General features: G+C 43.7%; 2 protein-coding genes across 4 annotated transcripts; both read left to right on the top strand.

Moving 5' to 3' along the window:
• The first annotated feature begins 3,901 nt into the window (after positions 1–3,901).
• On the top strand, positions 3,902–9,543 carry LOC135092174 (ryncolin-1-like). 3 transcript variants are annotated; one of them, XM_063990454.1, is made up of 4 exons: positions 3,902–4,446; positions 5,179–5,621; positions 7,745–7,849; positions 9,153–9,543. In XM_063990454.1, exons 1-4 carry the CDS (start codon positions 4,228–4,230, stop codon positions 9,316–9,318), a joined length of 933 nt encoding a protein of 310 aa, XP_063846524.1. In that variant the 5' UTR covers positions 3,902–4,227; the 3' UTR covers positions 9,319–9,543. The 3 variants fall into 3 exon arrangements, with proteins under 3 accessions (XP_063846524.1, XP_063846525.1, XP_063846526.1); XM_063990455.1 differs by lacking the exon at positions 7,745–7,849; XM_063990456.1 differs by lacking the exons at positions 7,745–7,849; positions 9,153–9,543 and adding an exon at positions 6,417–7,710 and having other exon boundaries at positions 3,907–4,446.
• A 246-nt stretch (positions 9,544–9,789) lies between these two features.
• On the top strand, positions 9,790–12,970 carry LOC135092314 (ficolin-3-like). Its single transcript, XM_063990768.1, has 4 exons — positions 9,790–9,794; positions 11,225–11,455; positions 11,873–12,067; positions 12,871–12,970. The coding sequence occupies exons 1-4, from the start codon at positions 9,790–9,792 to the stop codon at positions 12,968–12,970; spliced, it is 531 nt and encodes a 176-aa protein (XP_063846838.1).
• Positions 12,971–14,819: the final 1,849 nt, after the last annotated feature.

The raw sequence follows: 14,819 nt of genomic DNA, 5'->3' as shown, positions 1-14,819 counted from the left end.
TGAAAGGAGTTGGAAAATAGCACTTGCTTGTCAAAGACAAAAATCGTGTTACATAGTGTAATAGGAAGATAGTCGGTGACAGAACACAACCCTGAGGAACACCACTTAATAGATTTAGGAGAACAGTGACCGTCTACCACCACAGCATCAGTAAAACAGTCAGAAAGAAAACTTGAGATGAAGTTACAGAGAGAAATAAAAGCTGTAGGAGGGTAGTTTGGAAATCAAAGCTTTGTGTCAGATTCTATCAAAAGCTTTTCATTTGTCTTAAGACAACAGCAAAAGTTTCACCAAAATCTCTTAAAGAGGATGACCAAGACTCAGTAAGGAATTATAAAAGATCACCAGTAGAACAGCTTTGACGGAACCTATACTGGCGACCAGATAGGAGGTCGTGAAGTGATAGATATTTAAGAATCTTGATGTTGGAGATTGGAGAATTTTAGATAGGCAGGAAATTAAAGCAATAGGACGGTAGTATGAGGGATTAGAACGGTAGGAAGGAAAGGTAGATGTTGACAGACAGAGTTGAAAGAATTTGACTAGGCAAAGTGTAAGGACGGAGGCACAGTTTCGGAAAACAATAGGAAGCCTCCCAAGGGTTTAGGCCAGCGAGGACAGAAAACATCGCCGTGAAGGATTTTAATAGGTAGCATGAAGTAGTCAGATACTGGAGGAGGGGGAGGAACAAGTCCTGAATCATACAAGGTAGCGATTTTAGCAAAGGTATGAGTAGAGTTCAGCTTTAGAAATAGATGAGATAGCAGTGGTGCCATCAGGTTGAAATAAATGAGGGAAAGCTGAAGAAGCAAAATTATTGGAGATGTTTTTGAGTAGGTGCCAGAAGTCACGACAGGAATTAGATCTTGAAAGATTTTGACACTTTCTATTAATGAAGTTTTTTTTCTTTTTTTTTTTTTTGGAAGGCTAGTTGGAAAACAGACTTGGCATGATTCCGGAAAGAAATATAAAGCGCCTGAGATTCAGGAGATGGAAGGCTTAAGTACCTTTTGCGGACCACCTCTCTATCATATATAGTATGGGCACGGGCTGTGTTAAACCAAGGTTTGGAAGGTTTAGGCCGAGAGAAAGAGTAAGGAATGTACACCTTCATGCCAAACACACTCACCTCTGTTAATGCGCTCAGCACACAGAGATGGGTCTCTGACACGGAAGCAGTAGTCATTCCAAGGAAAATCAGCATAATACCTCCTCAGGTCCACTCAACTAGCACCTCCGCTCTGAGGGATCCTGAGAAGGGATTGGAGTGATTGGACAAGGTATTGGTGGTCCATAATGTATGAATTCTAGGTGACAAAACACTGCCTTGAGGTATTCCATCTAGTGAGTTTATTGCATTATACTGTTCTCTCTCTCTCTCTCTCTCTCTCTCTCTCCTCTCTCTCTCTCTCTCTCTCTCTCTCTCTCTCTCTCTCTCTCTCGTTTCTTCTTCCCTCCCCTGTCTCTCCCTCTCTCTCTCTCTCTCTCTCTCTCTCTCTCTCTCTCTCTCTCTCTCTCTCTCTCTCTCTCTCTCTCTCTCTCTCTCTTTCTCTCTCTCTCTCTCTCCCCCTGTTTCTCCCTCCATTAAAGGCAGCAGATGGGGAGCTGGTTAGTTCTGGGGAGGAGATTAGTAAACTTCTGAATGATTATTTTTTAACTGTCTTCACCCAGGAAAACATACAGGATATGCCAGATAGTGAACAGGTGTTTAGAGCAGATGAGAATGAGAAGCTGACAGATATTTCCATAACTAGGGAGATAGTGGAACAGGAGATAGATAGGCTAAAAAAGTTCAAGTCACCAGGACCTGATGAAATATATCCCCAGAGTACTTAAGGAATGTAAAGAGATTATTAGTGAGCCGTTAGTTTCTGTCTTTAGGAAATCACTGGAGTCGGGTGAGGTACCAGTAATGTGGAGGCAGGCTAATGTAGTACCCATCTTTAAGAAAGGAGATAAAACTTTAGCGTCTAATTATAGACCTGTCAGCTTAACTTCAGTTGTAGGTAAAATGTTAGAGTCAATAATAGCGAGGAACATTAGGGAACATTTAGACAAACATAACTTGATAAATCAGTCACAGCATGGCTTCACGAAGGGGAAGTCTTGCCTGACAAACTTGTTAAGTTTTTACAGTAGGGTGTACGAGGCAGTAGATAATGGTGATAGTTATGATATTTTATATCTGGACTTTAGTAAAGCATTTGACAAGGTACCCCATCAAAGGCTCCTGAGAAAGGTTAGGGCACACGGGATAGATGGGAAGGTGTTAGGCTGGATAGAGTCATGGCTTAGTGACAGGCGACAGAGAGTGGTAATAAACGGCTCGAAATCCGAGTGGGGTCATGTAATTAGTGGGGTGCCACAGGGATCAGTATTAGGGCCATTGTTATTTCTAATGTATATCAATGACTTGGATAGTGGAATTAGTAGTGATGTTAGTACTCGTAAATTTGCGGATGACACAAAGATAGGTAGATTAATTAGGTCAGAATCGGATGCCATCGCCTTGCAGGCAGACTTAGATAGAATGAATGAATGGACGGATAGATGGCAAATGCAATTTAATATCAATAAATGCAAAGTGCTTAGCGTAGGCAGAGGAAACCCACACAATAGGTACACATTAGACAGCCAAACTCTGGTAGGTACAGGGTACGAGAAAGATTTAGGAGTTATAGTTAGCTCTGAACTCCGTCTAGGGAAGCAATGCATAGAAGCCAGAAACAAGGCAAATAGGGTACTAGGATTTATTTTTAGGAGTGTTAAAAGTAGAAGGCCGGGAGTAATATTAAAGTTATACTTGGCGCTGGTCAGACCTCATCTAGACTACGCGGTGCAGTTCTGGTCCCCACATTACAGGAAAGATATAGGTCTATTAGAATCAGTACAGAGGAGAATGACTAAAAGGATACAGGGGATGAGGAGTATTCCTTACGAGGCGAGGTTGAAGCTGTTGAATTTACATTCTTTAGAGAGACGTAGGTTAAGAGGGGACCTGATAGAAGTCTTTAAGTGGTATAAGGGTTATAACAAGGGAGATGTAAGCAAAATTCTTAGGATCAGCAACCAGGGTAGAACAAGAAATAACGGGTTCAAGCTTGAAAAATTTAGGTTTAGGAAGGAGATAGGGAAAAATTGGTTCTCAAATAGAGTGGTAGACGAGTGGAACGGACTGAGTAATCATGTAGTTAGTGCTAGGACACTAGAGAGCTTTAAGAGAAGATTAGACAAGTTTATGGATGGGGATAACAGATGGAAATAGGTAGGTGTGTTTCATACAGGGACTGCCACGTGTAAGCCTCGTCGCTTCTTGCAGCTTCCCTTATTTCTTATGTTCTTATGTTCTCCCTCCCCTGGTTCTCCCTCCCTCCCCTGTCTCTCCCTCCCTCCCTCCCCCCCCCTCTCTCTCTCTCTCTCTCTCTCTCTCTCTCTCTCTCTCTCTCTCTCTCTCTCTCTCTCCCGTTTCTCCCTCCCTCCCCTGTCTCTTCCTCCCTCCCCTGTCTCTTCCTCCCTCCCCTCTCTCTCTCTCTCTCTCTCTCTCTCTCTCTCTCTCTCTCTCTCTCTCTCTCTCTCTCTCTCTCTCTCTTTCAATCATTTTACAAAATGAAATGTAATTGAATTATTGTTCAATTATCAGGTACATCAATTATTTAGCCCCAGCCATGTAATTTTTTTACCCCCAAGGAGTTTGTTTACCCCTGGCTGAGAATCACTTGACCGAAGCCTGATAAGAGTAGTGGAAACAAGACGCCGAACCGTTTCACAAAACGGTCCTGTTATGTTTCGTCTTACAATAGCTTCGGATTCCTTGAAGACACTACTAAGAGTTACCAAATAGTCAGGTTAGTGCGTGGTGTGGCAGCACCATGCACTACTTCTGCACGGAGGGCACAGCTCCCACCACTCCACAGGAAGAAAACATTAACAGTACACAAAGCTGCGAGGATCTTGCTACATCCGGTGCCAGCGCGATAAGAGGCACACTGGCGCCCTTACCCAAGTGCCGCTTCATCTAATATTAACACAACACTTCACCATACTAGAGGAGTGATGACATGCATGAGCACCACAGTTTCTATTCTTTCCTCGCCACACCCACCGAGGCTTGAAGTGGCGTGTTGAGGCCCGCGAAGCACCCAGGGCTCAAGACACAAACCACTTTGCTCTGAGCAGCACCCGGCCACGGTCGCCTTGGTTAGGTGCTCTGGCCAGCAATTATTTGCGATGCAGTTCCTTGTGTTCCTCGCCATGGGCGTGGCCGTGGCCCAGGCAAGCGCCACGCCTCCCACAGCTGAGGAGAATAGCTGTTCAGGCCTCAAGGACGATCGCTCCCTTCTGTCCAGCCTACTAGCGGTAACTGGCTACAGTGATGCTTGCGTGGCCGCCGCCCTGGACTTCTGTAGTAGTGGACAAGAGGACAGCCGCTACGCGTCCCTCATGGAGGTAAGGGTCAGGCCAGTCTCTGTCTAAGCCTGGGCCAGACTGCTCTCTAAGGGGAAGGTATCATTTATAGACAAAATCTTTCCAATTTATCAAGGTGTGCTTGTACCAATTGTTGTTTGAGCACACCTGATTGTGTGTGTTCATTAACGGGAACCAAATACAGAAACATTAAAGTTGAATCACATAACTTGCTGGTCATATACTTCCCTAGTTACGTTTCCTTACGTGGAGTGATCTGAACCTTGTTCCCAGCAACACTTCAGAGCCACTCCCGCCAATGGCCGGATTTCTCAGAGGTTTCTACCTCATGCAGAATTTGGAAGAAAAAAAAAAATCAGGATTTTTCTCTAAAACAAATATAATAATCGATTTATTTTATTAACTTATTTTTTTCTATTTAAAAAGTTTTTTGATATCCGTACACACACACACACACACACACACACACACACACACACACACACACACACACACACACACACACACACTTTTAAATACAGCATATCTAATTTTTTATTTAAGTAATTTTTTTTTTACTCTGATATAAATCGATTTAAATAATTTGGTTTAAATCACAGCAACCCTGACCCTGAACACAAGTGTAACATGAACTCACGGAGTTCTCCTAATGCAGGTCAACTTAGTTTTGGGTCTTTATCAGCAGCAATGCAGGAGGAGCTGCGCCGCCACGTCTGACGTAAACCTGGTCACTGTTTGGCCTTCGCTTTACAGGAGGCGAGGGAAGTGGTGCAGCAGGTCAGTGCTGCTGTAAACAAATGGGAGTCTCGGCCGCGTCACTGCAAGGACTTACTGGACTCCGGGGACAGCGGGAGCGGCCTGCGCCAGGTATACCCTTACCCTGGGCGACCCCACCACCGCGTGCCCGTGTTTTGTGACCACACCGTCGACGGCGGGGGATGGACCGTCTTCCAGCGGCGCACCAGTGATGCCGTCCGCCAAGATTTCTACCGCACTTGGGTCGAGTATCAGTTGGGCTTTGGTGACCTGGAGGGTGAATTCTGGCTGGGCCTTGACCTTCTGCACCAGCTGACCTCCACCACCCTGCAGCAGCTACGAATTGACCTGGACGATTACGAGGGAGAACATCGGTGGGCCAAGTATGGATTCTTCCACGTGGGCGCACCAGAGACCAAGTTCCGCCTCAGTGTTGGAAGGTGAGGCCCTTCACCCTCTTGTATCCTCTCTCTCTCTCTCTCTCTCTCTCTCTCTCTCTCTCTCTCTCTCTCTCTCTCTCTCTCTCTCTCTCTCTCTCTCTCTCTCTCTCTCTCTCTCTCTGTATTAAATGAATATATATATATATATATATATATATATATATATATATATATATATATATATATATATATATATATATATATATATATATATATATATAATTTACCTTTTATTTTGATTGAGAAAAGGCAATAATATAATAATATAACTATCCGTTCCGTGTCGCCAGAGGCAGCACCCTGTCCTTTATGCCTCAGCCAGCCCTACCCTGTTGCTGACTGTCCCTTTTTCCTTACCTCTTATTCCTTTGTTTCTTTCTATTCTTTCTTTCTATTTCGTATCCCTGCTGTTTCTCCAGACTCTCTCTCTCTCTCTCTCTCTCTCTCATATATATATATATATATATATATATATATATATATATATATATATATATATATATATATATATATATATATATATATATATATATATATATATATATATATATATATATATATATATATATATATATATATATATATATATATATATATATATATATCTGATTACTGATGTAGCCATTTTTATTTACACATTCTTGTTGTATCTCCTATGCCACTTAAAGATCTCTACCGGATCCCCTCTTAGCCTTAGCCTATGAAATGTAAATTTATAAATTTCAGTCTCCTTTCGTGAGAAATTCTCATTTTTATCTTTTTTTTTTTTTTTTTTATTGATATTGATTCTAACAGACCTATATCCTTCCTGCAATACTGGGACCAGAACTGCACAGTATAATGCACACAGCAGATGAGGTCTGATCAGCGCCAAATATAATTTTAATATTGCTTCGGTATTTTTACTTTTAAAGCCACTAAAATTAATCCCAATAACCGAATTGCTTTATTTCTGGCCTCCACGCATTGTTTTCTTAGACGGAGACGAGAACTAACTATGAGTCCTATGTCTTTTTCATTCTTTGAATTTAACATCTCATCTTCTTTATTGCATGCCTACTGTGTGGGTTTCTTCTATTTACGCTAAGTACTTTGCGTTTGTTAGTATCAAACGGCATTTGTCATCTGTCTGTCCATTCGTTCATCCTATGCGATGGCACCCGAATCTGACCTAATTCATCTACCAATTTCGTGTCATCCGCAAGTTTACCAACACCGCTATTAATGCCACTATCCAGATCAGTAAGATATATTAAAAATAACAATGGCCCTAACACTGATCCCTGCGGCAGCCCACTAATTACTTGATCCCACTCGGACCTTGAGCCGTTTATTATAACTCTGTTGCCTGTCGCCAAGCGACGAACTTATCTAGCCTAACACCTTCTCATCTATCCCGTGCACCCTAGCCTTTCTGTCTGTTTTATCAAATTATTCTCATCTAAATGCTTCCTAATGTTCCTCACGATTACTGATTCCATTACTTTACCTGCCATTGAAGTTAAGCTGACTGACAGGTGTATATAATCAGACGTTAACGTTTTATCTTCTTTCTTAAAGATGGGCACTACATTGGCCTGCCTCCACATTACCAGTACCTCTCCTGAGTCCAGTGATTTGCTAAACACGGTAACTGGCGGCTCACTAATAACCTCTTTGCATTCCTTAAGTACTCTGGGATATATTTGGTCTGGTCCTGGTGACAATTTTTTTTTTTCAGGCCGTTCCACTGTCTCCTTAGTTATGAAAATATACATCAGCTTTTCATTCTCTTCTGCTCTAAAAATCAGTTCACTCTCCAGCATTTCCTGCATGTTTGCCTGGGTGGACAATTAAAAAAATTACCTGTTCAGAATTTTATTCATCTCTTCCCCAGAACAAACTAACTTTCCATTACATGCCTTAAATGGACGTATTGTTTCTCTATTTTTCGTCCTATAGTTAGATAGATAAATAGATAAATAGATAGATAGATAAATAGATAGATAGAAAGATAGATTGAGATAGAGATAGACAGATATAAATAGACAGATAGATAAGATATTATCTCTTTTTTCTCATGTGTGTGTGTGTGTGTGTGTGTGTGTGTGTGTGTGTGTGTGTGTGTGTGTGTGTGTTAACAGTTACAGTGGAGACGCAGGGGACAGCTTCACAAGGCACAACGGCCAAGCATTCAGCACCCATGATGCTGACAACGACAGTCATAAGACTTATAACTGTGCCGAAAGGTAAGTGTTGCCATGCCACACAGCTCAACAGTGACACCACACAACATGCAGACAAGTGCTGTCACACAACACAAAACAACACAAAATAAAGATTCGTATTAGTTTTGGTTCTCCGCTCCGTGACACTCTCCACTTGGGTCCACACTCTTCCGACCAAGGTAATGGACAGCCACGCACTCTGCATGAGTTTCTCTGTTGCTGATCGTGGCGTCAGGGCAAACCCAACCTTCAGGTCCATCATCACGTCCGTTGTACTGCGTCACAAGCCGCTGCTTTAGCCAAACATCTTCAAGTCCACACTTTACACTGCGCCACTTCCTAATGTGATGCTTCCCTTTCTTGTCACTCATATCCCCTCACTTCTGGAGTCTGGCTCCACCACGTGGAACACTGTATAGCTGTGTCGCTCACCGTAAGTCACTGGACTCAAGGCATTGAGAAAATGTATGCTCTGTGTCCTGAGGCCGTGGATTTATTTTCAGTCACGGGGATATTGTGAACGCCTGATCTTATCAAATTCTGGAAGATTTTTCGTGGCCTCTCCCCAGTTTCATGTAGGTACTTATCTACACATTTTCCTTGGGTCCTTCTCTCGGCACTAGAAGTCATAGACACAAAATCTTTGTGCCTTAGAGTGGTTGTTTCTTATCTTAGTGGTTGGGTGCCCAACCAGGTAAAAAAAAACAGGTAACCGTGCAACAGTCACGAGCCTTGATAATGCTGTGCTCAGTTTTTTAATCAGCCACAACAAATGTGAGGCACAGTAGGTGGAGATACCTCTCCCACGCTCCCCTGCCCGTTTCCCTCTTGCCGCCACCTTGCCATTTCGTCGCTCAAATCTAATCCCTACATGATAATGGGCCCTGAGTTATCATACGTGACAATTTGCCTTTTTTTATGACTTCCCATGGCTCAACATCCAACGTCGTGGTTTTGCTCTACGGGTACGCTGCGATCTTTACAGTTCGTTTTTTTTTTTTTTTTTTTTTTGGTGCAGGTTTTACAAATTGATCTGACTGGATCCCGAAAGAAACATTTACAAATACATAGTGAGTGGGAGGAGGCGGCCACGCAGTGATGAGCGGAACGATCGGTCTGTCTTCCCTCAATCATGGCGCATTCCATACAAAGAAAACCACGTTTCTAATTACTTGTAGAAAATACAATGTGCATATTTTCAAGAAACACTGTTTTAAAAGAAAATTAGAGAATATGTTTCCTGAAACACAACATGGTAAAGAAGAAAGTGTTCATGTGTACAATTCTCGTAGCAGATCTTTTGTAATTGTTCTGTTCCTTTCAGCCGACGAGGAGCTTATTGGTATGACAACTGCGCAGATTCTAACCTGAACGGCTACCAGTATATGGGCAACTACACCTCCTTCGCCGATGGTATTTACTGGATTCATTGGAGAGACCACCAGTACTCCCTGAAGCGAACATCCATGATGACTCGCCCCGCCTTCTGACCCACTCAGACTAACGTGGCGTTGTTATGTATTTCATTATATCCTGTAATTTAAATACACAAGCAGGTAGGGTCTCTCTCTCTCTCTCTCTCTCTCTCTCTCTCTCTCTCTCTCTCTCTCTCTCTCTCTCTCTCTCTCTCGTTCACTGTGCAGTGTATCATCCTTGCTGTTGACAAATGTCATTAACAACAAAATAAGCCAACAATAAATTCATCATTGCCTTGAGCAGTCTTTCATTACTCCAAAAACTGACGAAGTGTTGGAGTTCATACCGAGAGAAACACAAAGCCGCGACAAACGCAACTGAAAACCGCCACCAAATACTGTTGCGTGTTGAGGGCTGAGAAGCAACGCCCTCAACGGCCCACCACAGCCAGACACCAGCCAGAAGGAGCACACAGAAGGAGCACACAGTAATCTATGGCTACAGGACGTCACCGGCAAAACCTGCACGCGGAGACGATAGTGAACATGAGGTGTGTAAGCAGCAGCCTCAAAGCCTAACCCTTGTGTAATGTGAACCCTTGCGTTAAGAGAACTATTCGTTTGACATCAGTCGGTGCAGAGAATTATTATCTTATCATCGCCATCGTCATCGTCATCATCATTGGTCACAGTAAGCTTTCATAGCTGATTAACGAGAGAGAGAGAGAGAGAGAGAGAGAGAGAGAGAGAGAGAGAGAGAGAGAGAGAGAGAGAGAGAGAGAGAGAGAGAGAGAGAGACTATGGAGTGATTGTTATACGTTACCATCTAATTTTACTTCTGTGGCTGGTTGTATGTGTAAATAATGTAAGCAGCAATTACCATTGGAATTATTAATAATCAGGGTGACTCGCAGTTATATCTTACAAACTAAAATACGTGCTGTTAGGTATCATCTCTCTCTCTCTCTCTCTCTCTCTCTCTCTCTCTCTCTCTCTCTCTCTCTCACCAGCATCATAAAAATGTTTTAAATAATACTCAAGTAATCAAGGTAAGGCGCTGAAACGTTTGAGAATATGGTTCAGTGATGTATCCTTTCACAGTGCTTTGCGATTCCCCTCGTGCAATGAGTGAGGGGTGTGCAAAGTGAGGCTGACACGGTGGCGCCGCCAGGCACACTATCAGTACACGAGAGGAGACAAACCAGTTCTTCACCTCCTACACTGGACGAGGCGGCGTCAGGGAACTTGATGCCGCTAAGAACTGTCGTGGTGCTTTGAACATACGAGCAGTAAGAGGAGACATTTTGATTTATTCTTATACAAAATGATAAGCGATGTAAAATATAGTTACCTGAGTCACCCAGACGCAACCTGCGGCTACCTTGACGTGACCAGACCTGCCTTAGTGAGCGAGTGAGGTGAGGGTAGCCGTGCTCTTCCCGCCGCCCGCTGCTGCCTCTCGCTTCCGTTGTACATTATAATACCTTATTAATTAAAGAGCAACCAGTGTCACGGGACGTCTGTTGTTACAACTTCACCAAAACAAGTTTGTTACTTTTATGAAACACAAAAGTTCAGCCACTCATCAACCACAATTTTGTTTAATGCTTCACGGTTTACTTCTTGCTCTTTTCTTCCTCTCTCTAATTTGATAGCTGGTATTTTCTGATCTTGTGTAATATACGTGAAATAATAGTGTTTCTCTTATCATGCATTCCCTAAAAGGCACGAGTAAGCGTTATCAATTAGTCAGGTTAGAGCGTGGTGTGGCAACATCATATCCTGCTTCTGCACTAAGGAACAAATCCCACCACTCACAGGAAGGAAATAATCAACAATACAAAGCTGCGAGGATCCTGCTCCACCTGAAGCCAGCGTGATAAGAGGCACACTGGCACCCTTACCCAAGTGCAGCTTCATTCTGTTATTAACACAAGAATTCACGTTACTAGAGGAGTGATGAAATTCATGGGCTCCACAGCTGTGCGTCTATTCTCATCACATTCAACGAGGTTCGAAGTGGGGTGCAGAGGTCCGTGAGGCACCCAGGACTCAAGACACACGCCACACTTCTCTACCCCATACCACGCCACTGTCGTCCTTTTGGTCCAGTCTACTTACGGTCGCAGGCTACAGTGACACTCGTGTGGCCGCCGCACTGTACTCCTGTAGGAATGGACAAGAGGACAGCCTCCACGCGTCCGTCGTGGAGGTAAGTGTCAAGTCAGGCATCTACCTAACATTTTGTTAGTTCTCTTGCAAGGCGCGCTATTATCACTAAAGAAATCTTCCAAATTTTTAAGGGGTGATGGTTTTTATCAATGCGTTTTAATCGACCCTTGAGACTCATATCGAATGAATATTTGTGTTGGGTGTTTTATCAGCGGCAATGCAGGAGGAGCTGCGCCGCCACGTCTGACGTAAACATGGTCACTTTCTTTGCCCTTCGCTTTGCAGGAGACAAAGGAAGTGGTGTAGCAAGTCAGTGCTGCTACAAACAAATGGGAGTCTCGGCCACGTCACTGCAAGGACTTTCTGGACTCCGGGGACAGCTGGAGCGGCCTGCGCCAGGTATATCCTTACCCTGGGCGACCCCACCACCCGTGTTTTGTGCCCACCCCGTTGAAAGCTGGGGATGGACCGTCTTCCAGCAGCGCACCAGTGATGCCGTCAGCCATCATTTCTTTCGTATTTGGATTATCAATTGGGCTTTGGCGACCTGGAGGGTGAATTCTGGCTTGGGCCTTGACCTTCCGCACCAGCTGACCTCCACCACCCTGCAGCAGCTACGAATTGATCTGGACGATTACGAGGGAGAACATCGGTGGGCTAAGTATGGATTCTTCCACGTGGGCGCACCAGAGACCTAGTTCCGCCTCAGTGTTGGAAGGTGAGGCCCTTCACCCTCTCACTCTCTCTCTCTCTCTTTCTCTCTCTCTCTCTCTCTCTCTCTCTCTCTCTCTCTCTCTCTCTCTCTCTCTCTCTCTCTCTCTCTCTCTCTCTCTCTCTCTCTCTCTCTCTCTCTCTCTCTCTCTCGTATACAGTATGTGGAGATAATGAGTCGTGTTGCTCCTCGGCCTTGTGACGTGTGTGACAACGACGTGCACAACCTGAGCAGTGGAGGATGTTTCTTGTCATGCACACACTCCCATACCTAGGTAACTTTTCTCACTCGCCACACTAGGAAGGATATCCTCCTGTCGAGGTCCTCGAGGCAGTCACAATATGCAACACTCACAACTGCAGTCCATTCTCGCGTACCAAGCACAACCACTCTTCATTTTGCCTCTTCTTACAAATTATATCAGAATTACACTAGGCCTCCTGACACCTGTCATTCTCCTACACTTCATTACTTTACTCTTACCCTCATTCACTCTCTAAAATGTTTTACCTGTAACACGCCCTTCCCAGCACCTCCACCACCATCTCTATGTCGTTTGTGAATCAGCCAACGCTGGTGCATCAGCAGCAGCCACCCCCTGATTAAGATTGCACTGTACCATCAGCACTCATCAGATGCAAACATTCCCACCACCCATACAAGCAGTACACAAACAAGAGCACGCCATATATGCCTGAGCCATTCTCTCAATTAATACTAAGCGTGTGCATGTGTGCTGGCAGGTACAGTGGACACGCAGGGAATAGTCTGTTAGAACATAACGGCGTCCCATTCAGCACACATGATGCTGACAACGACAAGGCAAAGCAAAACTGTGCCTGAAGGTGAGTGATGTTACTCCACACAGCTCAACTTAAAGAGTTGTCACACGACACAACACGACACAATGCAACACAACACAACACAGAAGTGCAGCAGCATCTGCAACAACAACAGCAACAACAACAACAACAACAACAACAACAACGAAGGTGAGTGCTGTTACTCCACACAGCTCAACTTAAAGAGTTGTCACACAACACAACACGACACAATGCAACACAACACAACACAGAAGTGCAGCAGCATCTGCAACAACAACAAAAACAACAACAAAACAACAACAATTTCGATTCGGTGTCTATTGCCAAGATTGTAATAATTATTCATCTTGTCAGTTTCTCATCAGCTGAAGGAAATGTAAAAGTTGCCGCTTAGGAGATCGTAAGATTTCTCTTAAAGAAAGAGACCAATTAAGCCAGCAATGGACAGTAATTCAAGGAGGACTGCTTTACCTTGGGATATGGAGATTTTTTTTTTTTCTCATGTAGGGGCGCCACGGGCCAAGGGCAACAAAAATTGCAGCAAAAAAAAAAAAAAAAAGGCCCGCTGAGGTGCCGGCTCCCGTAGAAAGTCGAAAGGGTTAGTGAAAATTTAGAGAATAAGTGTCTTGAAACCTCCCTCTTCAAGAGTTCAAGTCATAGGAAAGTGGAAATACAAAAGCAGACATGGAATTCCAGAATCTACCAGAGAAAGGGATGAATGATTGAGAATAATTGTTCACTCTTGCATTAGAGAGGTGGACAGAATACGAGTGAGAGAAAGAAGAGTCTTGTGCAGTGAGTCCGTGAGAGTAGGGGAGGCATGCAGTGAGCAAGATCACAAGAACACTTGGCATGAAAATAGCAGTAGAAGATATTGAAAGAGGCAACATTGCGACGATGAGAAAGAGGCTGAAGACAGTCAGAGAAGAGTTGATAAAACGAAAAGCTTTTCATTCAACCCTGTCTAAAAGAGTGGTATGAGTGGAACCCCTCCAAACATCTGAAGCATACTCCATAAATGGACAGATGAGGCCCCTGCACAGAGTCAGCAGCTGGGAGAGCGAGAAAAACTGGCGGAGACGACTCAAAATACTTAACTCCATAAAAACTGATTTAACCAAAGATGACATGTGAAGTTCCCAGTTTAGATTATAAGAAAATGACACACCGAGGATGTACAGTGTACAAGAGGGGGACAGTTGCGTCAGTGTTGCCACTCTAGAATTTGGGAAAATACGAGATTGTGCCTCCAAAAGCCACAAGGCTGACCTAAAAACCACAAGACTATCTTTTATTTTTTTTTCACAGTACGCGAATATTAATCTTGTTTTATAGTCTCAAAATATGTATGTACTGTAAATGTCTTACCTAGGATTTACATGTAGACTTCAAGTGGAAGCTCTTCCACAGCTTCGTCCGCTTCTTCAGGGTACATAGTTGCCACTTCCAACTTGGAACAACTCTCCACATAGCGCTGGTGACACTTTCCACTCTTCATGTCACTCAGCAGAGATTTTGATGGGTTCCAATTTTTTTTTTTTTTTTTATGTAGGAAGGATACTGGCCAAGGGCAACAAATATCTAATAAAAAAAATGCCCACTTAAATGCCAGTCCCATAAAAGGGTCAAAGCAGTGGTCAAAAATTGGTGGATAAGTGTCTTGAAACCTCCCTCTTGAAGGAATTCAAGTCATAGGAAGGTGGAAATACAGAAGCAGGCAGGGAGTTCCAGAGTTTACCAGAGAAAGGGATGAATGATTGAGAATACTGGTTAACTCTTGCGTTAGAGAGGTGGACAGAATAGGGGTGAGAGAAAGAAGAAAGTCTTGTGCAGCGAGGCCGCGGAAGGAGGGGAGGCATGCAGTTAGC

Source organism: Scylla paramamosain, chromosome 39 (genome assembly GCF_035594125.1).
Source record: "Scylla paramamosain isolate STU-SP2022 chromosome 39, ASM3559412v1, whole genome shotgun sequence".
Classification (NCBI taxonomy): domain Eukaryota; kingdom Metazoa; phylum Arthropoda; class Malacostraca; order Decapoda; family Portunidae; genus Scylla; species Scylla paramamosain.
The sequence above is the reverse complement of the archived record's forward strand: the minus strand, read 5'-3'. Positions and strand labels throughout refer to the sequence as shown.